General features: G+C 50.7%; 1 protein-coding gene across 3 annotated transcripts in view; it reads left to right on the forward strand.

The window, feature by feature from the left end:
- The first annotated feature begins 242 nt into the window (after positions 1–242).
- Positions 243–27,407, forward strand: part of CCS (copper chaperone for superoxide dismutase) — a 95,733-nt gene continuing 68,568 nt past the window's right edge. The window contains exons 1-3 of one of the 3 annotated variants that reach the window (XM_068128248.2): positions 243–458; positions 24,036–24,108; positions 26,323–26,460. In XM_068128248.2, the coding sequence (XP_067984349.2) occupies positions 441–458; positions 24,036–24,108; positions 26,323–26,460 (229 nt within the window). In that variant the 5' untranslated portion in view covers positions 243–440. Of the gene's footprint in view, positions 459–846; positions 1,019–24,035; positions 24,109–26,322; positions 26,461–27,407 lie in introns of those variants that run through there. The other 2 variants (XM_078784884.1, XM_068128246.2) reach the window with 2 other exon arrangements.

Consider the following 27,407-nt stretch of genomic DNA (forward strand, 5'->3'; position numbering starts at 1 on the left):
CCACAGCTACAAAACAACAAACCATTTCGATCACAATAAAAAGCGATAAAAGGAACCAATGCGTGATAAACCCACGTGATTAATACACAGTATTAAACACGTGACGGTAATTGCATCGGAAACCCATACCGCCTGAAAGATCACGTGCCACGGCTCGACCAATGAGGCGACGACATCACCAGCCTCCGGCCCTGCAGGGGGGTGGGGGGAGGAAGAGGGTAAGGATGACACAAACGTGCAAAGCCGATTGTCGGCCCATTGGAAATAGCGATTCGTATCGGGAATGTTGTGAATGCGTTACACAGGTGATTTACACAGCCGTACAGGTATTTCCCTGATTTCGGATTTTTCTGTCTCCAGAGGGTGAATTCCGAAAGTGAGGACCGGCGTGACCTTTACACAACAACAAACCAACAACACAAGCACGTGGGCAGGGCAACATGGCGGAGTGGGCGAAGGTGAGGCTCCGTGTGTGTGGTAATTATGACGATCTCGAGCGCCCCTAACGTTACAATCCTCGTGTGTTCAATGGTAAACATATCGGCAGATACATCGGGTGTGGACGGGAGCACACCTCGTGAATACCCCAAAGCTGTAAATAGCCTGTGATACAGTAGTAGTACTAGTAGTAGTAGTAGTAGTAGTAGTAGTCGATATTTCGTTATTACGTGGTGACGTCACCCAAGGGTCAACGCTCGTCATCACGCGTTTCCCACTAGTAACACGCGCGACCTCTGGTACTCGGTCAATGTTCCAGAGGTTTTTGCAAAACTGCCCTCAAATGTTTACTTGTCCTTGTGATGCAAAACGAACATTCCGCGTGCTCAGTTGTTTTTACCTCAGCTACCGAAGGTGGATGGAGGTTATGTTTCACCCCTGTCTGTCTGTGAACAAGATATCTCAAAAAGTTTGGACGGATTCGGACGAAATTTGGCAGAGATGTAGTGTATGTGACACCGACAAAATGATTAGATTTGGTGAAGATCCGGATTCTGATCCGGCAACTATAATTGTTAAGGTGATTCTTCACCATTGGGAAATGGGGCCAAAAACGATACATAGCAGGATATCTCAAAAAGTTGTGGACGGACTTGGACGAATCTTGGTGGACAAGTTTGGTGTATGACGAGGACTAATCTATTCGATTTTGGTGAAGATCTGAATATGGATTCGGATGCGAGAATTATTTAATTTTTAAGTGATTCTTCACCATTGAGGGATTGGGCCAAAAACGATGCAACATGATATATATTCTTCTTATATATATTGTTACAGACACGACTTTGATGTTAAAGTGGGCCGAGCGGAATGGCCGTCGTGTCCGCACAAATTACCCGACTATACTCGACGTTGACGAAGTCGCGCGATGCTGGCTCAATAAGAAAAAGAAGACACCCGGCTGGATTACAATAACACAATACGACACCAGGGGTTCAGTTCTCAAGACCTCCGGAGGAGGTTATATTAAGGCGGAAGGTTAGATTACAACTACAAGAGGGACAGCATAGAAAGACAAGCACTTAGACACAATCTTATATTATTCCCAACAGACGACAGGTAAACAGGACAACGGCTGACTCACACGGGGATTGATGCAAAGGACAGGCGGGTAGCGATGGCTCCAGGTGCACCTGGGCTCAAAGGTCAGAATCGACTCGGTCCGGTCCAGAGATGCGGGGAGGTCGCAGCGCTCGGATGGCGTCTTGTCTGCTCAAGCTGGGGGCGCATCTGACTCAGCGCTCGCAGGTGGCTTTCCTTCTCCAAGCTGGGTGCGCATCTGACGTCACATCCGGCGCGGGGCCGCGTATATCCGGCGGGGAGTGACACGCCCTCGGCTCGTTAGCTCCGCCTCGTGGTATCGGCACGTTGCTTCTCATTGGGTGCGTGCGGGGGGTTTACCAGGCTCCGCCCTTGACGAAGAGCTGACAAGGAGCCCCTTCGTGGTAACCCCGTGGAGCGCATGGTCTATGGCGCTAATCGAGCCGGTGTGAGGACGCATCCTCCCCCGCTCCGCCGCCATCTCCTCTGTTGTTGTTGTAATTGTTGGGGAAGAAGATGGAAGGAGGTATGGGAAAGGTCCTAAACTCACTACTGATGCCATATAATCACATTCTGGTGCAACGAAGAGTCATAATTAATGGAGACGAGGCCTTAACTGACATAGAATAAGAATAACTAGGAAGATGTCCGAAAGTTGTCTACATGTGGTGCGGTGGACCTGGGCACGACATTTAATGGGGGAATAAGGGGAAGGTCGGCTCTACTGATTGTTATTTACATGCAATGGGACTAGGGAATGGGGGATTGGGGAAAGTTGGGGAGTATTGGAGAAAATAGGGGAATATTTACAAGCGGATATGGAGGCCAAATTCCATATTCGCAACATTGCACCCTTCTCTACCCTCGGGGCGTCCCGACCCGATAAATTTTTACCTATTTTAGTGTGGCACGCAATGTAGTTCCCTCTACTATTAACTCTACCCTGAGTGCGACAGTTTTACAGATATTCACAAATGAGTAAATATGTCCCCCTGCGACGTTGCACCCTTCTCCTCACAGAAACACACCCACAGGATAACCGAATCCGGAAAGAATTCGCAAACTAAACATACAGCCGGTAGGGAGCATTATTTACAAGACTACGCTGCTATTTACACTACGATCCAGGACCTGTTTTTGGAGGAACACATGCAGATGTTATGCATAGAGAGAGCGCGCTTGCCAACATCGATACACCACCCCACGAGTGCTCTGTGGCCGACGGCCTTTAATAACGTGCAGAGCACCCTTCCCGAGCATCAACAGCACCACCCCACCACCAATCGGTGCAGTCACCATTGTTCATTGGAATAAAAATAAATTCGACAACCCCTAACCCTGCAGGTGTCTCTTGCTCTTCTTGTGGTGCACTTGGTGGTGTTAACTATTAGTGGTTCACCTGTATGGCATAGGTGCCACGTTGATCCATAGGTCCATCCCCGGGTGGTGCTTGGCCGCAAACGAACTGCGGTCCATTGTGGGTGGCCACAAACATTGCGGTCCATATGGTGTATCGATCCCGGCAGCAAACAGCGAAAGTGCAGGCCCACAACTGCGCAGCCAGCACCTCTCTCTCCTCTCTCTCTACCCCAAAGCCAGATCCTCGGAGGTGGGAGACAAAAGAAGCAGACAAGTGAGTAAGGTGGTAAGGGCGCAAAAGTGCACGCAATACAAGATGATGCACACTGGGGGCACATGGGAACCAGGTGAGACAGGTACGTTCCTATCGTACGCCCCCCCCCCCACCAGGTAACCTACATGGCCCCTCCCTTACCCCTTACTGTATCCACACAACACAACACTACCCATAAACATCTACTTTACAAATCAACAAACATCCCTACTGTCTTCCCCGTTCCTCCCATATACCAAATTCGTCTTCTCTCCCTCCTAACCAATCAAATTTGCCATTTTCAACTCAACATCAAAATTTGCCATCACCAATTCATCATCAGTCCCTCCTAGGGAGGGAGAGATGGAATCACCCCAATGTCTCATCCACGTCGTGATGCGTCTCACAAATCCAACAGCAATTCTCATTTTCTGCAACAAAACAAAGAAAACACAGGTGTGGAGTCATCATCATCACCACAGGTAAGTGGCTGCGTATGGTGCGACAGGTTCATCAATCCTAACTATTTCCTAAGTGACTTTAACAACTTTACACTACCCGGGGTCTTTCTCCGGCCAAACCATTGGCCCTCTTACACTATGGGTTCTACAAACCAATTCCCATTGGCCAAACTGTGGTGCTCTTCAATTTGGGGTCTCACTCCCCCGATTCATCTCCCGGTGCCCTCGCACAATTTCTGGGCTGTGGCGTGTACCTCTCCCAGTGGGTCCACCCACCTGCACACCTCCACCACTGCAGTTGCCTCCGAGCTTACCTGCTCCTTACCCTAACCTAACTACCTGGGGAAGGCCCTTTGGCTCTCTCCCCACTCGGTGCCCTCTCTGGCACTGGGCTGCCCGATCCACACCCGGGACCCTCAGGCACCCACTCACAACTACCGGCTCCCAGAGCCCACCTGCGGCCTCACCTGGCCGACATCCTCACAGTGGTGGAGTGCCCAACCAACTACACACACTAACAGGCTACACGCCCAGCCATTTCCACAACACTAATGCACCCATTCACAACACCATTCTGCAACCGCACCACAAATGCCAATATCCAACCACAATTTACCTGCACCCTCTACCTAACACTTACACTACCCGCCCCGGGTACTCGTGAAAGGGGTCCACTCTTCCCCCATCCACACCTTCGCACCATGCACACCACTCCGTACCACTTACTCCAACTCTCTCCACACACCTGTACTTGCACACCTGTGCTCTCACACCTGGTGCCACCTGCACCCTTCTCTCCCCAAGCGCATTCGCGCTGATCCACAACACTCACTACTCATACACTGCTCCACACACCTGTCCAGTTGCACACCTGTGCAATCACACCTGTTCAATTCTCACAAACACGGCATCATCTCAGCTAACTACTCCCTTCTGAAACTTGCGCTTCCCAGTCGTCCCTTTAAACTATTGCGCTCCCACGTCATTATCATCCACACTAATCTACCTGCGTCCCTACTACAGGTATCAGTCACTAACTAAACTTAACGTCACCTAAGGTCATCTTCTCTAGATCCCTATCAATATAACCTAACCCACCCGGGCTAGTTTTCACTGCCATACACCCCATAAACTATTGCTCCTTTGCCCCCCCATGGGAAGGATGGTGGATTTGCCATCCCACCACATCGGGGGTCTCTCACTACCAATTTCGCTCGTCCAAATCCAACAAATTAAAAATATGCCAATCATCTGCCAATCACTGTACCATTATCTGCCAATCACTACTGCCAATCCCTTGCCAATCATCAAATTTTGTTTTTCTCTAATTTTGGGTCCAAAACACTAACCTCATCACCCAGTCTACTCACTACTACCTCTCGGTGCGCCAATCCCTGTCCAAAGCCCGGCTTCGTGAAGCCAAGCAATGGATGCTGGTTGTTTTGTGCCAGCGGCTGGATGCGTCCGGCACTCGGTGCAGGGACGGGGGCTTACCCGGGCCGAGATCCCACGCACCACCTCGGCGTGGAGCCATCCAATGTCCCGATCTCGACCTGCCGGCACGTCTCAACAAAACGTGGTCGCCATAACGACCCTTCCTATCGGGCTGCCCGCTCCGCCTAGTGGAGCACGGACGCGGCCGTTCAAAGCGAGGCCCGGCACGCACCGAGGGCCTGCTTCGGCTAAAAGTCGCTCTAACCTCTAACCCGTTTAATGTCGATGCTTCACCTGCATGCTTACACCCCGAAGCCCGTTCCTTGCTCACACATCCAGCCGTGCTCATGCTCCTCGTACCTTTCCTTACACACCCAGGCACACCCATTCCACTCACAGCCTTGGTCACACACCTGACCACCGAACACTTTGGCACACATTCGTTGCTCGCACACCTCACCAATACACCTCTTCGCGCCCCCTCCTCGGTCACCTCCTCTGTGACAATCACAGGTGTGCCCTCATTCGCACACCCAACCACGTGCCTCACCACCAACTCCAGCGTGCATTCCCACTCACGCTCCACCATTCCCGGTGTGCATCCTTCCATCCCAGGTGTACATCCTCGCTCACCTGTCACAACTAACTCACGCTCCATGTCACTCTCACTACTCTCACCACCATTCTTGACAGCGCACTCACCCTTACTCTTGACAGCGCACTCTTTCCCCATGCACCTGTCCATCACACACCTTTCTCGCGCACACTCTCCCGTTACACCCTCTGTAACACTCACCACAGGTGGACACTCTTCCTTACTTCTGACAGCGCACTCTTTCCTCATGCACCTGTCCGTCACACACCTTTCTCGCGCACACTCTCCCGTTACACCCTCTGTAACACTCACCACAGGTGTGCATTCTTCCTTGCCTTTGACAGCGCACTCTTTCCTCATGCACCCGTCCGTTACACACCTGTCTCGCGCACACTCTCCCGTCACACCCTCTGCAACACTCACCACACCGCGCTTCCATGTGCCCCCTCGCACACGCGCTACGACCGACTCATTCTCGCCAGCACCCTCACTACTCCTTGGCACGCACTTTTTCCTCACACACCCCAGAGTCGGACTTTCTCGCACACCTCCTTTTTCGCACACCAGACCTGTCGCACACTTCACCAACGGCCTCTCACGAACACCCGGGTCTATCTCGACCCCCAAGCTTATTAAATCACCTGGCGCATCATACGCACGACCATATTGGTCACCACTTACACCGGGTCCTCTTCCTCTTCGCTTCTCCTCCATCACCTGCGAATCCATCATCCGGTTAATGAGCACATCATCACGATCCAAACACAGACTTTGGACCAATTCTTTTATCTCCTCTTTTATCTCTTTCTTATCCCCTCTCCGTCGCTTCTTAATTTCGCTCACCCCTTCTTCCACTTCTTCTAATTTTTGCTTCATCTCCTTCATCTCTTCGTGCGCCCCTTTAAGTTCTTCCTCTAACTCCACTTTATTTTTTTCTATGTGCTCCCGCACCTCCCGCTCTTTAACCTCCATTACCTCTACCACCTTGTCCATTTTCCTCGTCAGGTCCTCATGTACCGTCTGGCACTCTTTTTTAATTACCCCTACGTCCTTTTTCATCTCTTTCTGTGTCGATTTTAAACCCTCTATTACCGCTGTGTTCTTCTTTACCTGGTCCCCCAACTCCTTTTGTCCCACTGTCAGTTGTTCTACTCCCAGCGTCAACTCCTCTATACCACCTTGCAATTTTACAGTCCCCTTTCTCACCTCTTTCTCCATGCGCTCCTTACAGTGCCTCACCTCCTCGCGCACTCCTCCGACCTCCTCACTCACTCCTCTTCTGATCTCCTCTCCCATCACTTGCATCTCCTGCCCAGATGCCACCCTCATCTGCTCCATTTCCTCCCTGTGAGCATCCAGTTTGGTTTCTACCCCCATTCTGACCCCCTCTATCTGCTGCTCCATTTGTTTAACTTCCCTTTCCGCTTGGTCCCTCATGTCCCTCAATTTGCCTTCCATACTGTTTTCTAACCCCTCTAACCCATTTTTCACTCCCTCTATCTGATTCTCCTGGGCAGCCATTCTATTTTCTACCCCCATTAACCCATTTTTCACTTCTTTTATCCCGTTGTCTAACCCCTCAAAATTATTGTCTAACTTCCCAATTTTCTTGTCTAACTCCTCAAAATTATTGTCTAACTTCTCAATTTTCTTGTCTAACTCCTCAAAATTATTGTCTAACTTCCCAATTTTCTTGTCTAACTCCTCAAAATTATTGTCTAACTTCTCACCGGTACCCCTCGCTTCGTCCCTCATTTGCTCACTCTGAGCATCCATCCGGTTCCCCAATTGGTTACTCTGCAGTTTGAGGGACGCCTGCATTTGCGCCATAAATTGCTCCATGAGGACCTGCATCTGGGCCATCCCTCCCACTTGTGCAGCGGGTGCGGCCGCCGTAGCTATGTGCGAGGCGCCATTTCGCGCGTCTGCTACCCCCGCTGTTTCGCTCTCCTCATGTCCCTCATGTCCCTCAATTTGGTCCTGGACCGACCCTGCTTCACTCTCCCCTACCGGACCCCAGCCGTCTTGATCCGCCATAGCGCGACTTGCAAAATTCGAGTTTCGTAAAACAAAACAAATTTCGGCCGCTCCAAATTTTGACCAAATTTTTTTTTTTCCTCTATTCGTTTTTTTTTTTTTTTTTTTCAAAATTTGGTCGGGCCTCGAATCTCACTCCCGACACCAATTGTTACAGACACGACTTTGATGTTAAAGTGGGCCGAGCGGAATGGCCGTCGTGTCCGCACAAATTACCCGACTATACTCGACGTTGACGAAGTCGCGCGATGCTGGCTCAATAAGAAAAAGAAGACACCCGGCTGGATTACAATAACACAATACGACACCAGGGGTTCAGTTCTCAAGACCTCCGGAGGAGGTTATATTAAGGCGGAAGGTTAGATTACAACTACAAGAGGGACAGCATAGAAAGACAAGCACTTAGACACAATCTTATATTATTCCCAACAGACGACAGGTAAACAGGACAACGGCTGACTCACACGGGGATTGATGCAAAGGACAGGCGGGTAGCGATGGCTCCAGGTGCACCTGGGCTCAAAGGTCAGAATCGACTCGGTCCGGTCCAGAGATGCGGGGAGGTCGCAGCGCTCGGATGGCGTCTTGTCTGCTCAAGCTGGGGGCGCATCTGACTCAGCGCTCGCAGGTGGCTTTCCTTCTCCAAGCTGGGTGCGCATCTGACGTCACATCCGGCGCGGGGCCGCGTATATCCGGCGGGGAGTGACACGCCCTCGGCTCGTTAGCTCCGCCTCGTGGTATCGGCACGTTGCTTCTCATTGGGTGCGTGCGGGGGGTTTACCAGGCTCCGCCCTTGACGAGGAGCTGACAAGGAGCCCCTTCGTGGTAACCCCGTGGAGCGCATGGTCTATGGCGCTAATCGAGCCGGTGTGAGGACGCATCCTCCCCCGCTCCGCCGCCATCTCCTCTGTTGTTGTTGTAATTGTTGGGGAAGAAGATGGAAGGAGGTATGGGAAAGGTCCTAAACTCACTACTGATGCCATATAATCACATTCTGGTGCAACGAAGAGTCATAATTAATGGAGACGAGGCCTTAACTGACATAGAATAAGAATAACTAGGAAGATGTCCGAAAGTTGTCTACATGTGGTGCGGTGGACCTGGGCACGACATTTAATGGGGGAATAAGGGGAAGGTCGGCTCTACTGATTGTTATTTACATGCAATGGGACTAGGGAATGGGGGATTGGGGAAAGTTGGGGAGTATTGGAGAAAATAGGGGAATATTTACAAGCGGATATGGAGGCCAAATTCCATATTCGCAACAATATATATACAGTATATATATATATTGTTACAGATACGACTTTGATGGTATGGTGGGCCGAGCGGGATGGCCGCCGTATCCGTACAAGTTACCCGATTGTGCCCGAATGTTGACTAATCGCGCTACGCTGGCTCAATAGGAAAGAGAAGACACCCGGCTGGGCTATAATGACACAATACGACACCAGGGGTTCAGTTCTCAAGACCTCCGGAGGAGGTTATATTAAGGCGGAAAAGGTTAGATTACAGGGACAAGAGGGAAACATAGGAAGGTGGGCACTTAGACACAACCTTATATTAACCCTAGACAGACCACAGATAAACGGGACAACGCTGACTCACACGGGATTTGATGGCAAGGAAAGCGGCAGTCGATGGCTCAGGTGCACCTGGCTCCGGGACAGAATCACGTACGGTGGTGTCCAGCAGATGCGGGGAGGTCGCTCAGCGCTCGTGGGTCGCGACTTTGGTGGAGATGCCGGGGAGGTCGCTCAGCGCTCGGGAGGGTGGCGTCTTGTCCTTCCAAGCTCGGGGCGCATCTCACGTCACGTCCGGCGCGGGGCCGCGTATATCCGGCGGGGAGTGACACGCCCTCGGCTCGTTAGCGCCGCCCCAGATGGCATCGGCCCATGGCTTCTCATTGGGTGCGGGGGTTACCGGCTCCGCCCTTGACGAGGGGCCGACAGGGAGCCCCTTCGTGGTAACCCCGTGGAGCGCGTGGTCAATGGCGGCTAACCGAGCCGGAAGGAGGACGCCCACTCCCCATGCCGTCACCGCGCCGCCCCCCTCTTTTGTTGTTGTTGTTGTAGTTGGCGCTTCTTCATGGGGAAGAGATGCGGAGAGGTATGGGGAGGTCCTAAACTTCCTAACAGGTGCCATATAATCACATTCTGGTGCAACGAAGAGTCATAATTAATGGAAACAAGTCCTTAACTGACATAGATTAAGAATAACTAGCAAGATGTCCTATAATTGTCTACGTGTGGTGCGGGGGACCTGGGCACGACATTTAATGGGGGGATGAAGGGGAAGATCGGCTCTAATGGGTGTTGTTTACAGACAATGGGACTAGGGAATGGGGTAAGGGAGAGTTGGGGAGTATCGGAGAAAATAGGGGAATATTTACAAGCGGATATGGAGGCCAAATTCCATATTCGCAACATTGCACCCTTCTCTACCCTCGGGGCGTCCCGACCCGATAAATTTTTACCTACTTTAGTGTGGCACGCAATGTAGTTCCCTCTACTATTAACTCTACCCTGAGTGCGACAGTTTTACAGATATTCACAAATGAGTAAATATGTCCCCCTGCGACGTTGCACCCTTCTCCTCACAGAAACACACCCACAGGATAACCGAATCCGGAAAGAATTCTCAAACTAAACATACAGCCGGTAGGGAGCATTATTTACAAGACTACGCTGCTATTTACACTACGATCCAGGACCTGTTTTTGGAGGAACACATGCAGATGTTATGCATAGAGAGAGCGCGCTTGCCAACATCGATACACCAACCCACGAGTGCTCTGTGGCCGACGGCCTTTAATAACGTGCAGAGCACCCTTTCCCGAGCATCAACAGCACCACCCCACCACCAATCGGTGCAGTCACCATTGTTCAATGAAATAAAAATAAATTCGACAACCCCTAACCCTGCAGGTGTCTCTTGCTCTTCTTGTGGTGCACTTGGTGTTAATTATTAGTGGTTCACCTGTATGGCATAGGTGCCCCGTTGACCCATAGGTCCATCCCCGGGTGGTGCTTGGCCGCAAAAGAACTACGGTCCATTGTGGGTGGCCACCAACATTGCGGTCCATATGGTGTATCGATCCAGGCAACAAGCAGCGAAAGTGCAGGCCCACAACTGCGTAGCCAGCACCTCTCTCTCCTCTCTCTCTACCCCAAAGCCAGATCCTCGGAGGTGGGAGACAAAAGAAGCAACAAGTGAGTAAGGTGGTAAGGGCGCAAAAGTGCACGCAATGTAAGGTGATGCACACTGGGGGCACATGGGAACCAGGTGAGACAGGTACGTTCCTATCGTACGCCCCCCCCCCCCACCAGGTAACCTACATGGCCCCTCCCTTACCCCTTACTGCATCCACAAAACACAACACTACCCATAAACATCTACTTTACAAATCGACAAACATCCCTACTGTCTTCCCCGTTCCTCCCATAAACCAAATTCGTCTTCTCTCCCTCCTAACCAATCAAATTTGCCATTTTCAACTCTCATCAAAATTTGCCATCTCCAACTGCACATCAAAATTTGCCATCACCAATTCATCATCAGTCCCTCCTAAGGAGGGAGAGATGGAATCACCCCAATGTCTCATCCACGTCGTGATGCGTCTCACAATCCTCACAGCAATTCATCTCCTGCGACAAAACAAAGAAAACACAGGTGTGGAGTCATCATCATCACCACAGGTAAGTGGCTGCGTATGGTGCGACAGGTTCATCAATCCTAACTATCTCCTAAATGACTTTAACAACTTTACACTACCCGGGGTCTTTCTCCGGCCAAACCATTGGCCCTCTTACACTATGGGTTCTAAAAACCAATTCCCATTGGCCAAACTGTGGTGCTCTTCAATTTGGGGTCTCACTCCCCCGATTCATCTCCCGGTGCCCTCGCACAATTTCTGGGCTGCGGCGTGTACCTCTCCCAGTGGGTCTACCCACCTGCACACCTCCACCACTGCAGTTGCCTCCGAGCTTACCTGCTCCTTGCCCTAACCTAACTACCTGGGGAAGGCCCTCTGGCACTCTCCCCACTCGGTGCCCTCTCTGGCACTGGGCTGCCCGGGTCCATCCTCCGGATCCTCGGGCCCCATCCACAACTCTACCGGCTCCCAGAGCCCACCTGCGGCCTCACCTGGCCGACATCCTCACAGTGGTGGAGTGCCCAACCAACTACACACACTAACAGGCTACACGCCCAGCCATTTCCACAACACTAATGCACCCATCCACAACACCATTCTGCAACCGCACCACAAATGCCAATATCCAACCACAATTTACCTGCACCCTCTACCTAACACTTACACTACCCGCCCCGGGTATCCGTGACGGGGGTCCACTCTTCCCCCATTCACACCTTCGCACCATGCACACCACTCCGTACCACTTACTCCAACTCTCTCCACACACCTGTACCTGCACACCTGTGCTCTCACACCTGGTGCCACCTGCACCCTTCTCTCCCCAAGCGCATTCGCGCTGATCCACAACACTCATTACTCACACACTGCTCCACACACCTGTCCAGTTGCACACCTGTGCAATCACACCTGTTCAACCTTCACACACACGGCATCATCTCAGCTAACTACTCCCTTCTGAAACTTGCGCTTCCCAGTCGTCCCTTTAAACTATTGCGCTCCCACGTCATTATCATCCACCCTAATCTACCTGCGTCCCCACTACAGGTATCAGTCACTAACTAAACCTTAACGTTACCTAAGGTCATCTTCTCTAGATCCCTATCAATATAACCTAACCCACCCGGGCTAGTTTTCACTGCCATACACCCCATAAGCTATTGCTCCTTTGCCCCACATGGGAAGGATGGTGGATTTGCCATCCCACCACATCGGGGGTCTCTCACTACCAATTTTGCACATCAAATTTCAACAAATTAAAAATTTTCTATTTACTGCCAATTCTATTCACTTTTCTAAATTTTGTATCAAATCACTACTATCACTATCACCATTACCCGTCTACTTATTACTGCCTCTCGGTGCGCCAATTCCTGTCCAAAGCCCGGCTTCGTAAAGCCAAGCAATGGATGCTGGTTGTTTTGTGCCTGCGGCTGGATGCGTCCGGCACTCGGTGCAGGGACGGGGGCTTACCCGGGCCGAGATCCCACGCATCACCTCGGCGTGGAGCCATCCAATGTCCCGATCTCGACCTGCCGGAATGCCTCAACAAAAAGTGGTCGCCATGACGAACCTTTCTATCGGGCCGCCCGCTCCGCCTAGTGGAGCACGGACGCGGCCGTTCAAAGCGAGGCCCAGCACGCACCGAGGGCCCGATTCGGCTAAAAGTCGACCTAACCTCTAACCCGTTTAATGTCGATGCTTCACCTGCATGCTTACACCCCGCAGCCCGTTCCTTGCTCACACATCCAGCTGTGCCCATGCTCCTCGTACCCTTCCTTACACACCCAGGTACCCTCATTCCACTCACAGCCTTGGTCACACACCTGACCACCGAACACTTTGGCACACATTCGTTGGTCGCACACCTCACCAATACACCGCTTCGCACCCCCTCCTCGGTCACCTCCTCTGTGACAATCACAGGTGTGCCCTCATTCGCACACCCAACCACGTGCCTCACCACCAATTCCAGCGTGCATTCCCACTCACGCTCTACCATTCCAGGTGTGCATCCTTCCATCCCAGGTGTACATCCTCGCTCACCTGTCACAACTAACTCACGCTCCATGTCACTCTCACTACTTTCACCTCCATTCCTGACAGCGCACTCACCCTTACTCTTGACAGCGCACTCTTTCCTCATGCACCTGTCCGTCACACACCTTTCTCGCGCACACTCTCCCGTCACACCCTCTGTAACACTCACCACAGCACGCTTCCATGTGCTCCCTCGCACACGCGCTACGACCGACTCACTCTCGCCAGCACCCTCACTACTCCTTGGCACACACTTTTTCCTCACACACCCCAGAGTCGGACTTTCTTGCACACCTCCTTTTTCGCACACCAGACCTGTCGCACACTTCACCAACGGCCTTTCACGAACACCCGGATCCAAACCAATCCCCAAGCTTCTTAAATCCCCTGGCGCATCATACGCACGACCATATTGGTCACCACTTACACCGGGTCCTCTTCCTCTTCGCTTCTGCTCCATCACCTGCGAATCCCTCATCCGGTTAATGAGCACATCATCACGATCCAAACACAGACTTTGGACCAATTCTTTTATCTCCTCTTTTATCTCTTTCTTATCCCCTCTCCGTCGCTTCTTAATTTCGCTCATCCCTTCTTCCACTTCTTCTAATTTGTGCCTCACCTCTTTTATTCCCCGGTACGTCTCCTCAAGCTCGTCCTCCAAGGCTACCTTGACCGTTTCCAGGTGCGTCCTCACCTGCCGGTCCTTCGTTTCCATTACCTCTACCACCTCGTCCAACCTCGTTGTCAGTCCCTCACGTACCATCTGACATTCCCTCTTTGTCGCTATCAAGTCATCTTTTAGTTCTTTCTGTGTCGCCTTTAAACCTCCTAATACCGCAGTGTTCCTTTGAACCTGCTCCACTAACTCCGTCTGTCCCACCGTCAGCTGCTCCACCTCCTGCGTCAGGTCCTCTATGCCCCCTTGTAACTTTACAGTCGCCTTTCTCACCTCCTTTTCCATGTGCTCCTCACAGTGCCTCACCTCCTCGCGCACTCCTCCGACTTCCTCACTCACTCCTCTTCTGATCTCCTCTCCCATCACTTGCATCTCCTGCCCAGATGCCACCCTCATCTGCTCCATTTCCTCCCTGTGAGCATCCAGTTTGGTTTCTACCCCCATTCTGACCCCCTCTATCTGCTGCTCCATTTGTTTAACTTCCCTTTCCGCTTGGTCCCTCATGTCCCTCAATTTGCCTTCCATACTGTTTTCTAACCCCTCTAACCCATTTTTCACTCCCTCTATCTGATTCTCCTGGGCAGCCATTCTATTTTCTACCCCCATTAACCCATTTTTCACTTCTTTTATCCCGTTGTCTAACCCCTCAAAATTATTGTCTATCTTCCCAAATTTCTTGTCTAACTCCTCAAAATTATTGTCTAACCCCTCACTGGTACCCCTCGCTTCGTCCCTCATTACCCCCATTTGCTCACTCTGAGCCCTCGCTTCGTCCCTCATTACCCCCAATTGCTCACTCTGAGCATCCATCCGGTTCCCCATTACCTTCATTTGCTCACAATGAGCATCCATCAGATTCCCCATTCTGTTTTCCCTTTCTTCATTATACTGGACCACAAGGGCCGTCATTTGTATACAAAACGAGTTCCAATCCATCGGGGGCGCTGCCACGGTCGCTGGCGCGGTGATCAGCGAGGCGCCATTTTGCGCGCCCGCTTCTTCGTGCGTGACGGCGCTATTTTGCGAACCTGCCGCCCTCACTGCTTCGCTCTCCTCCTGTCCCTCATTTTGGTCCTGGATCGACCCTGCTTCACTCTCCCCTACCGGACCCCAGCTGTCTTGATCCGCCATAGCGCGACTTGCAAAATTCGAGTTTCGTAAAACAAATACAAATTTCGGCCGCTCCAAATTTTGACCAAATTTTTTTTTTCCTCTATTCGTTTTTTTTTTCAAAATTTGGTCGGGCCTCGAATCTCACTCCCGACACCAATTGTTACAGATACGACTTTGATGGTATGGTGGGCCGAGCGGGATGGCCGCCGTATCCGTACAAGTTACCCGATTGTGCCCGAATGTTGACTAATCGCGCTACGCTGGCTCAATAGGAAAGAGAAGACACCCGGCTGGGCTATAATGACACAATACGACACCAGGGGTTCAGTTCTCAAGACCTCCGGAGGAGGTTATATTAAGGCGGAAAAGGTTAGATTACAGGGACAAGAGGGAAACATAGGAAGGTGGGCACTTAGACACAACCTTATATTAACCCTAGACAGACCACAGATAAACGGGACAACGCTGACTCACACGGGATTTGATGGCAAGGAAAGCGGCAGTCGATGGCTCAGGTGCACCTGGCTCCGGGACAGAATCACGTACGGTGGTGTCCAGCAGATGCGGGGAGGTCGCTCAGCGCTCGTGGGTCGCGACTTTGGTGGAGATGCCGGGGAGGTCGCTCAGCGCTCGGGAGGGTGGCGTCTTGTCCTTCCAAGCTCGGGGCGCATCTCACGTCACGTCCGGCGCGGGGCCGCGTATATCCGGCGGGGAGTGACACGCCCTCGGCTCGTTAGCGCCGCCCCAGATGGCATCGGCCCATGGCTTCTCATTGGGTGCGGGGGTTACCGGCTCCGCCCTTGACGAGGGGCCGACAGGGAGCCCCTTCGTGGTAACCCCGTGGAGCGCGTGGTCAATGGCGGCTAACCGAGCCGGAAGGAGGACGCCCACTCCCCATGCCGTCACCGCGCCGCCCCCCTCTTTTGTTGTTGTTGTTGTAGTTGGCGCTTCTTCATGGGGAAGAGATGCGGAGAGGTATGGGGAGGTCCTAAACTTCCTAACAGGTGCCATATAATCACATTCTGGTGCAACGAAGAGTCATAATTAATGGAAACAAGTCCTTAACTGACATAGATTAAGAATAACTAGCAAGATGTCCTATAATTGTCTACGTGTGGTGCGGGGGACCTGGGCACGACATTTAATGGGGGGATGAAGGGGAAGATCGGCTCTAATGGGTGTTGTTTACAGACAATGGGACTAGGGAATGGGGTAAGGGAGAGTTGGGGAGTATCGGAGAAAATAGGGGAATATTTACAAGCGGATATGGAGGCCAAATTCCATATTCGCAACAATATATATATATATATATATATATATCGGCCTATATATAATATGTACGCAAACTTTTATATATATATGTATATAATATGTACGCAAACTTATATATATATATATATATATATAGTCCTATATATATATAATATGTACGCAAACCTTTATATATATATATAATATGTACGCAAACTTTTATATATATATATATATAGTCCTATATATATATATAATATGTACGCAAACGTTTATATATATATATAATATGTACGCAAATTTTTATATATATATATATATATATATATATATATATATATATATATATATATATATATATATATATATTATGGCAGAGATGTGTTCAATGGCACACACACACACCGAGCCTCTGAGAGGAATATATATATACTAGCCGAAACCCGTGGAACATCCACGGAAGGGAGGATGTGGTGTATGGATAGAGTGTACCATTTATGGATGGCATAGGGGATTTGCTTGTCTGAGTAAGAGTTAGGAAGAAAGATGAGAATGAAGAGAGCGTATATGAACAACGTATTTATTGCAATCTACTTTTTGTATACTGAATCGAGGCTCGTGAAAGAGCTGACATTTACTTAACAAACAAATCAACCAGACAAACAAAATACAGTATATAAAAAGAGGGAGCGGAAGACAAGAGAATGGGAAGCACACAAACACTTGAGAGCACACAACATTTAAGAGCAGGGAGATGTGTGGGAGGGAGAGGGCTTGGGGGGAGGAGGCGTGGGAAGGGGGGGGGGGGTGGGAGAAGTATAAACCACAAGGACACCAAGGACTTCCAGGACAGAAGTTGGTATTTCAAAAAGTGGAATTGGGGTGAAATTATCAGGGATAGAAAAGATCAAGGTTTTGGATGGGGGAGGATAAGAGATGGTGGTGAACAGCTGTTTTAAAGACCTGAGGGTGGAGTGGAATTGAAGAGAGTGAGGGAGGTTGTTACAGAGGCGGGAGAAAAGAGGAATGAAGGAGTGAAGGTGAGCAGAGAGTCTTGATTTTGGCAGTTTAACCATAAGAGGGTTGCAGGCAGATCTTGTGCCACCTGTAGGAATATTTGTGGGACAGAGCCCAGAGAGAGCTGGGGGGGCAAGGCCAGAGAGGAGTCGGTAGAAGACGGAAAGACCACCAACCTGCCTGCGGTGAGTGAGTGAGAGGCCCTTGGAGTTAGCTTCATCGCGGGAGATTCCAATGATTCTGAATGCTTTGCTTTCAACAGCGTGAAGACGAGCTAGGTGTGAGGCAGGAGCACCAGCCCAGAGGGAAGAGCAGTATTCCATTGAGCTGCGGATGAAAGCCTTGTACGTGGTGAGGAGCTCAGGTGTGCCAAGGAAGGACTTCGCACGACGGAGGATGCCCAGTCGGCGACTGGCTTTGGAGGCCAGATTTGAAATGTGGTTTTCCCAGGAAAGATCATGGCAGATAGTGAGACCCAAAAGTTTGAGTGACAGAACTTCTTGGAGAGGATTATTCAGAAAGTAGATGGGAGGGTTGTCCAGTCGGTTTTTTCGGAGAGACATCGTAAGAGTGTGAGATTTGTCAGGATTGAAAGACATGTTCCACTTGTTTGCCCAGTCTGTTATTTTGTCCAGGTCTGCAGAGAGTGAGGAGGCTGCAGACTGCCGATCTGAGGGATGAAGAATGGAGCGACAGAGAGTAGAGTCGTCAGCAAAGAGATAGAGAGGATTTTCAAGAGAGTCGGAGAGATCATTGATGAAGACCAGAAAAAGCACAGGGCCCAGAACACTGCCTTGGGGAACTCCAGCCTGAACAGGAAGGGGAGATGAGAGAAATCCATTCAGGGCCACACGTTGTCTACGACCAGAGAGGAAGTCTGCAAGCCATGCATGGAGATTTCCATGGATACCAACAGAGGAGAGTTTGGTGAGCAGAGCGGGGTGCCAGACCGTATCGAAGGCACGTGATATGTCAAGGGAGACAGCTCTAATTTCCTGTTTGGCATTGAGTACCTCCATCCATTGCTGAGAAAGCAGTAGCAGCATGTCCAGAGTAGAGTGACCAGGTCTGAAACCAAATTGATGATCAGAGATCAAGCCATTGGAGAAGAGATGATGACTTAAATGACAACGCTACGATATACTTTTGAAAAATGAATGGATTCTGTTGTGAAATCAAGATACAACATCGACCCATAAGGTAGGTTTAATCGAAATTCGTTCTCAACAGCATCTAGAGAGAAACCAATAAACATTGTATTAATATTACAGGTGAATACAGGTGCGTACAGGTGGTATGACTATAAATGAGCTTATGATATATATAGCAGAATCGTTACCTTTCTATGGAAGCCTAGAGGAGCTATAGAGTTACATTGCGGTGATGGATCTACATCTCCTGTCTGCGCTGATATATATAGGAACCGCGAAAGGGTCGCGTAGCGGCCATGAGGAGAATAACATCAGTGTCGTAACTTGGATGACGATTTCATCACATTCTCCCCGCGCTTAGATCCTAACTAGGCGGTGAAGAACAGCAGACACATACAGAGGGATACATAGGAATGCAAAGAACGAAATACTTCGGAATGATGTCACTGCCGGTCGAACGTCCAGGGGCCATCAATCCCAATGGCAGGGTGACTGCATTTCAGCCTGTTAGCCTGGTTAGCGATCAATCCCCAGATATAGATGTATCGAGGAGGAAGTCCCAATCAAGAAGATATCGAACCGAGCAAGCAGTGTTCATCCCAGGGAGAAGACGATGAGCCCGTGGGTAGCAGTAGTCTTACAGTGGGGTAGTCGGCACAGTAGCTAGATTAGATAATTTGTACCTCGTTGAACAGTGAGGTAGTCGGCACAGTAGCTAGATGGATAAGGTGTACCTTGGCGATATGCAACTCATTACATAAGGTGTGCCTTGACGAAGAGCGACTGTCCATTCGTCGCAATGCAACGCATTTCAGGCAGATGTGTCGATGTGGAGGATGTGTAAACCAGTAAGCCATGTCTATTCGTCGCAAGGCAACACATGTCAGGAAGATGTGTCGATGTGGAAGATGTGTAAATCAGTAAGCCTCTTTACAGTATGCCGTAACAGTAAGTAAGATTACATGACAGGAGGCCACTACAGTAAGTCCATTACAGTAAGCACTACAGTAAGTCCATTACAGTAAGTCTGTACCTGCCTTGGCTCCCAAGGGTACATACGCATTACAAACTCTTGTTTCGGCACGCGAATCTACCGTTGGCAGCGATCGCACGAGACACGAGCGGCCTCTGAAGGCTGCCTGGACGACCGGCATGGCTGATTACGACGACGCACAAAACGACCGAAACGCGCCTCTCCAGCGAAGCGCGCAGAACCTCCGGGATGCATATGGCAATCCTGTCCAGCTGTACAGCGCGCGCGGAGGATCGGAGAAGATCGGCAGACCGAGAGAGAGTCCCGGCTGGACAAACCATGTTTGTCCCAGCGTTGTCCCGGATGGATTGTCTAGATGTCGAGATGATTGTCATGCTAGATGTCCCGGATGGATTGGCCATCCCCAGATGTCCGACCGATCCATCCATTCAACGCCATCATTGCATGGCACGGATCCAGCCGGACCGCGGATGGATCGACCATCCACGGACGCAATGGCACAGAGACCCAAAGACAGCCATCGCCCCGGATGGACTGTCCATCCTCGGATGTCCGACCAAGCCATCCATTCAACACCTTCATGGAATGGCTCGGACCGACCATCCATGGACTCAAAGTCTCGCTCAAAGACACAAAGACACACTCAAAGACACAAAGTCATCCATGGACGCCATCCTGGGCCCCCACAAGGGGCGAGGTGGGAGTCGTTATACCGGACGGCACCCGGGCGAGCAACAATAACCTCCCGGGCCCCCACAAGGGGCGAGGTGGCCCGATCACAGGGAGGGGCCATGTCGAGCAAAGGTCGCAGACGCTCCTTACCCGGAGCGACAGGGCCATGGGTCACGGTGTACCCCAGAAAAGCTATCCATCGTGCGCAGACGCTCCTTACCCGGAGCGACAGGGCCATGGGTCACGGTGTACCCCAGAAAAGCTATCCATCGTGCGTAGGGAGTATTTGCACGTATCCTCGTGCATAGTTAAGTGATACCAGCGCGACCTCAAGGAAGCGCTGCAGATTAGCATCATGGTCATATCCCTTGGACATATCCACAAACCGTAAGATTGTCGAGGTAGACGAAACATCGGTTAAGTGCTCCCGATCCCACCCCCCCCCCCCCCCCCCACCGAGGTTGCAGCAGCGCGCGGCATACCGAAGACAGACGACCTTCACAGTCTGGGTCAGGCTGAGTCAAAGTCAGTCTGGGGCAGAGGGAAAATGGAATCAGATGAGGCGTCTCGCAGTCTCGAAATGTACGAGCCAAGAGCTCTGTCCGATAAACAACGAGCCCAGAGTCAAGGGCGAGCAGGCAGTACGGTGCCCCCGTTACATGCGCAGGTGACAAGGGAGTCGGGCGCGACGCTCAATGTCACCATTTCACGAGGTCACCGTGTACTCCCTAAACGGCGCTGGCGCGCGACCCTGAGGTAGCGCCGCGTTACGTTGTTTACGTCGTTTACGTAAAGGACATTTGGTACGTAGTTTACCAAGGTACATGGAAATGTAAACGAATCCCTGATGAGATCGCGGGAGCACGCAATTACGTTAATGACGCTGTAAAGCAAACGCGTGATATAGTCGATGACGTCATCAATTAGTTCGGGCGCGTGCGGGCGGGTTTGACGGCGAGTTCTAGCTGAGCGGTATCCCCAGACGGAGTAAAGTAGCACTCCGAAATCTAAAGTCTCGCGTCCATTGGGCAGCAGCATTCGAGCGAGCTCGAGATCGGTATACGGAATACGAACCCGGCCGACGGGCGAAAGTAATATCTAGGGCGCACCGCGTACGAGGGAAACCGAAAGTTGAGCTCGGCCTGTTGATCCAGTGCGGGTGAGCCCGCCGAGTCGAGGGGCGAGCACGCCGAGTCGAGAGGGCGAGCATGCTTGGTAGCGATAGACTGCACGACCTGAAGTAGCGTCTCGTTTATTTTGCATTGAGCATGAAGGATGAAGAGGAGGCCATTTGGTCCGTCAAGCCTGCTCTACACCAACACCACATTAATTCAATCCAACAGTTTATCAAATTAAATTAATTGGGTGAAACGCGGGGTGTGGAAAAGGAATGAAAGCAGTCGGTGTACAATGGTCGCAGGTGTTTAACGAATACGCCGTTTGAAGATCGGGAACAACAAATCAGGTAAAACAAAGGACGAAGAAGAACGATCATCTTATAGCATACATATGGTATACGATCAACCATCATAAGCATAAGCCCGAGTGTCGTGAAAGGCTATGAAGGTCCCGCTCGACGTCCTTAGAAACTCATCCGTGCTGCGACGAGTCCTCGCATGGTGCCAAGCGAGCCTCCATTGAGGCGATTCCGGGCAGCGGAGTTCGCCGGCCTCGTTGAGTAGCCACATGCAGGTGGGATTTCGACGGCCGCGATCAGAATCGCCGGCCTCACAGAGTAGGGCCTGCGAGAGGAATCGCATGCGAAGGGGTCCATCCAGCGAAGATGCGGCGCGCGCAACTGGCGCGTCGTGCATAGTAGGGATTCCATCCAGCGACGGTGCGGCGCGTGATTCGCGCGTAAGAGGGGTTCCGACGAGCAGCGATAGGAATCGCCGGCGTCGCAGAGAGGGCCCGCGATGGGTGCAGCGCGCACGATTCGTGCGGAGGAGGTGATTCCACTGAGCAGCCGGAGGGAGCCGGCCGGGTGCGGCACGGCGTGATTCCGACGAGCAGTGCGCGATTCGCGCGGAGGAGATGGGTCCACCGAGTAGCGAGTGGTCGGAGTGTGCCGGTCGTGAGAGGCACGGCGTGATTCCGACGAGCAGTGCGCGATTCGCGCGGAGGAGATGGGTCCACCGAGTAGCGAGTGGTCGGAGTGAGCCGGTCGTGAGAGGCACGGCGTGATTCCGACGAGCGGTGCGCGATTCGCGCGGAGGAGATGGTTCCCGAGAAGTGAGTGGTCGGAGTGAGCCGGTCGTGAGAGGCACGGCGTGATTCCGACGAGCAGTGCACGATTCGCGCGGAGGAGATGGTTCCACTGAGCAGCGAGTGGTCGGAGTGTGCCGGCCGTGTGGAGGCATGGCCGACATGGGAGTCGTGATCACTCGCGTGGGAATCTCATCTCGGGCCGAGGCACGCAAATCTAGGATGATTCTCTCGGACGGAGCCGTTAGCGTTTCGAGCAACCAAGGCTAGATTCGTACCTTCGGCTCCAAGCGGGTCCGTTGTTCCGACGGGGTTGCGGCCCAGGACATTTCCCAGTGGCAGGCAGCAGGCGCCTTGCCAGAGTCCGTCATGCCTGCTCCGGCGTTCGAGCCTCAGGAGAGCAGTTTGCGTTTTGACGACGCGGTCCCGCAAAAGGCTTGCGAGGTCCCCATCGCATCCGGCCCTTTTGAGGCAGACCGGTGGCGAGAGTAGTCGGAGCTCCGTAGCTGGCGCTAGCTCGACGGGTCCTCCGCTGGGCATTCTTCTCCGAGGCGAGCATTGCAGGAGCGTGGGCATTATCTTGATTCCGAGCGATGTCAGGAGAGGAATTTCGATTAAGTGTTGTGAAATCAAGATACAACATCGACCCATAAGGTAGGTTTAATCGAAATTCGTTCTCAACAGCATCTAGAGAGAAACCAATAAACATTGTATTAATATTACAGGTGAATACAGGTGCGTACAGGTGGTATGACTATAAATGAGCTTATGATATATATAGCAGAATCGTTACCTTTCTATGGAAGCCTAGAGGAGCTATAGAGTTACATTGCGGTGATGGATCTACATCTCCTGTCTGCGCTGATATATATAGGAACCGCGAAAGGGTCGCGTAGCGGCCATGAGGAGAATAACATCAGTGTCGTAACTTGGATGACGATTTCATCACAGATTCGTAATAGGAATCGGCATAGCACCACTGGGATTGTCCACTCAGTGGACGGTTTGCTGTCGCCTTCGACTGTCCAATCAGCGGACGGCTTGCTTCGCCTTCACCCAGCAGATGCCAAAAAGATGGCGTCGTAAGATGGTGTCGTATGGGCAGTTAATCGGATGCTTTTGGGGCCCAACGTCGGCTAATTCAGATTTTTAGAGTATGGCTGTACGTGATAAACAAAGAGCGCGGTTCATAGATCGTAAATCCATTAGTGCCGTGGGCATCGGGTCACTGGGTGCGGCGTAAAAGGGATAACAAAGTCGAGTCCTTACGGTATTATTATATAGATGTATATATACACACACACACACACACACACACACACACACACACACACACACACACACACACACACACACACACACACACACACACACGATAAAAAAAAAGGTTATGGACGAGTTATGACCAAACTTCGTGAACGAGTTGGTTTGTTGACAAGAACAAGCCGATTAGATTTTGGTTCAGGTCCGAATCCAGATCCGGCCTATCATTGGGATACAAAACAAACTGTTCAGCCTGGCGGAGGTATGCGTGCTCTACCGAGTGCCGTTCTTGTTTTGTTGTCTGCTTGTGTGAGCAGCTCGAGTTTGCCGTCGAGATGTCTTGTGGGAGCTGCGAGCAGGCTGTCATAGATGTCCTCCTCGATGTGCCAGGTGAGGGGATTTAAATGGCACTGCATTTGATATCATTCATTCTGAGTCGTTCATTTACAGACTGCTGCCAGTGTTTTCAAATCTGATCTGATTCTGATGTAGTACACTCTGTTACGGGACGTCGGTGCTGTCGAAGTGGTTTAATGGCAAGGATGATTTTCCATTGCCTTCCCAGCAGTAGTTAATGGTGCAGGAATTTGTTAATGGTGCCGGTTCTTCTTTGTCTTTTTTTTTTTTTTTTTTTTTTTGTATACAAGATCGAGGCTCGTGAAAGAGCTAACATTAATCACACAGAAAGACAAACCGACACATAAAACATATAACATGGGGAGCGGTAGACTAGATGGGGCGAGAGGGGGAGGAACACAAACACAACATCTGAGAGCAGGGACATCGAGAGATCTGTGGGAGGGAGAGGGCTTTGGGGGGGGAGAGGCATGGGAAGGGGGGGGGGGGGTGGGAGAGGTATAAAACATATGGACACTGCCGGGACTTCCAGGAAAGAAGTTGGAAGTCTGCAGCATAAGGCTGCGGTGTAGCATCATTGGCTGAGGGTGTAGCTGTGCCACTGATGCAGTGCCCTCTGCTGGTTCGGGCAGGAATTTGGAATCTGTTAATGGTGCTGGCGATAGCGCACATACTCTTCGCGAAGGACGCCGTGGGATCTTTTTACGTCCACCAACGAATGCTGGCAGATAGTAGGCCCAGTTTAATGTCCTTGTGAGGGACGGCACATGCATTGAAACACCGGGATGACAGTTTATAGCTGGGTCAGGATTCGAACTCAGGCTGAGCTTAGTCGAGTGTGCATACCTCTTGGTCATCCTGTCAACCCATGGTGCTGATGATAATTCGCCTACTCTTCGGGAATGACATCGTGGGATGTTTCACGTCCACCAACTAATGTCGGCAGACTGGACGCCCGTTCAACGTCCATCCGAGGGACGGCACACACAATGATGAATCGCCCTACCTGTAAAACACCAGGATTACAGGTGTTAGCTTGGTCGCAATTTAAACCCAGGCAAGACTGCTTAGAGACGAGTTTGCATACCTCTACGTCTAAAAAAGGCTTTAGGCTTTAGGCTCCTCTCAGCCTAAAAAAAAAAACGTCTAAAAAAACGTTAAAAAAACAACCGTCTAAAAAAAAAAAAGCCATCCTCCCATCTATGTTTTTATATGCATACTTAATATGGCACTAATAGCTGTTTGATCAGAATTTGTGAATGGAACACGGTTTGTGCTGTACAAATTGAATCAGTAACCAAGATATCAACTCAGATAAATCGCCACCGCACATACCAGTCGTTACCGCCGAAGCCAAAGGGTTTAATTAAATATTGAGAGCCAAACAGAAATGAACTCCAACATTAGACAAAGCTGTCTTTTCAGCAACAAAATTAATAAATAAACCCTCTAGTCTTGCTCTGAGAGGAGTATTTTTCCATCTTCTGGATGTTTTTCTTCTTACTTCCACAACTTTATCCGAGCTAACTGCAAAAGGACTTAACCATTTGGCTTTTTGTTGTCCCCCGTCGCACCGCGGAGCGAAAGGGGGCTATGGTTTTCCTCTCCGTCCGTGTGTCCGTCTGTCCGTGCGTGGGGGCGTGCGTGCGTACGTGCATGCGTGCGTGCGTAAGCGAAGGACCGCATTTGAATTTGGTGTGTGGGTGCAATCCACGTCAAAATCCAAGATGGCCGCCGCCATGTATGTCTGATGCCATGTATGTCTGAACCTTGTGAGTGGAATATCTGGAAAAATAAGCGAAGTACCAACTTCTAATCTGGTGTGTGGGTGTATCTAGGCATAAGGAAGAACGCTGTTTAAAATTGGGTCGCCACGTCAAAATCCAAGATGGCCGCCGCCATGTAGGTCTGAACCTTGTGAGTGGAATATCTGGAAAAATAAGCGAAGTACCAACTTCTAATCTGGTGTGTGGGTGTATCTAGGCATAAGGAAGAACGCTGTTTAAAATTGGGTCGCCACGTCAAAATCCAAGATGGCCGCCGCCATGTATGTCTGAACCTTGTGAGCGAAATATCATATCATAGCATGTTTTCTGCGTCTTCCACTTTGTCAACTCACATCACTTCCCCGACGGGGGACCTAGGTGTAACGCTTGTTAACCATTGAATTCCCTTGATGATTAAATATTTTAACAAATATACTTTCCAACCATGTTTACAAGGCATTGTTGGTTGCTCCGAAAACAGGAGTGCGGATGTTGGAGATCGCCGCGGATCAAGAGCGCTTGGTCCTGGAAAGCACTCTTCCTATTGAGAAGCTACAGGACCTTATAGAAACTTCTGGGCGGAAGGCTGTTCTGAAGGGAGTTGGCTCTTCTGCAGGAGGTGAGTGCAGTCCTGCTCCCATCAGTGTGGACCCATGGGGGCCGCTTTCCTCTGGCCCAGCAGGCCAATGTCATTAAGCATGTTAGGAAATGCCGCGCAAATATGATGCTAACAGAATCGCCGCATTGTCATCAGGTGCATGTCCAAGGTAGCAGAGCACCGTCCGTACGTGTGCGTATTCACTCTGACATAGGAGGGAAAGCCGGACTTACTGATTTAGTGTGTTATTCATGTGCACACCTACCTATCTCTACACATGCTCCATAATTTGTACGCATACCATTGCGAATGTATGATTGCACGTCGTAAAGATTCCTTAAAAAAAAACAAAATTCCACATTCACTTTATGGGATATTATGTGTAGTTCAGTGACAAATGCATCTCAATTTAATCAATTTTAAATACAGGCTGTAGCACAACAAAATTTGAAAAGGTCAAGGGGTGTGAATACTTTCTGAAGGCACTATGTCATGGACAGGTGAAAATTGCAACTAGTTTCCAACCCTCACGAAGATGGCTGGAGGGGGAGGGGAGGGGGGGGATGCTGGTTGAAGAATTTAAGAAGAATTAGGTCAATGACCTAGCCTTGGGTGCCCTGAGCCTGTAGGCAAACTTTGAGCTTACTTGGCCAAGCAGTTTTCAATCCTGTAAGGTTCAGACATATTCAAATACAGAGAATTGTGAAATTTTATTACGATTTATTTAGTTTGCGTACAATATGTAGGCTTAGGGAAGAACAAGGAGTATATTTAAGTATGTGCGCACAAAGTTAGGCCACAGGTGTTCTTGACTCCGCTTTGGCGGAGCAAGAGTTTTTCGCCAGACGTGTGTGGTCCGATGCCAATCATGTTAGAGCCGCAAGCTTATTTTATAATTTGCAAATTCTACTATCCCTATGCATCCTCTGGCATTACCAGGCTTGTGGCATTCATGTTTAAGATGAGAT

The sequence above is a fragment of the Myxine glutinosa genome, chromosome 9, assembly GCF_964187855.1.
Source record: "Myxine glutinosa chromosome 9, kmMyxGlut1.1, whole genome shotgun sequence".
Lineage (NCBI taxonomy): Eukaryota > Metazoa > Chordata > Myxini > Myxiniformes > Myxinidae > Myxine > Myxine glutinosa.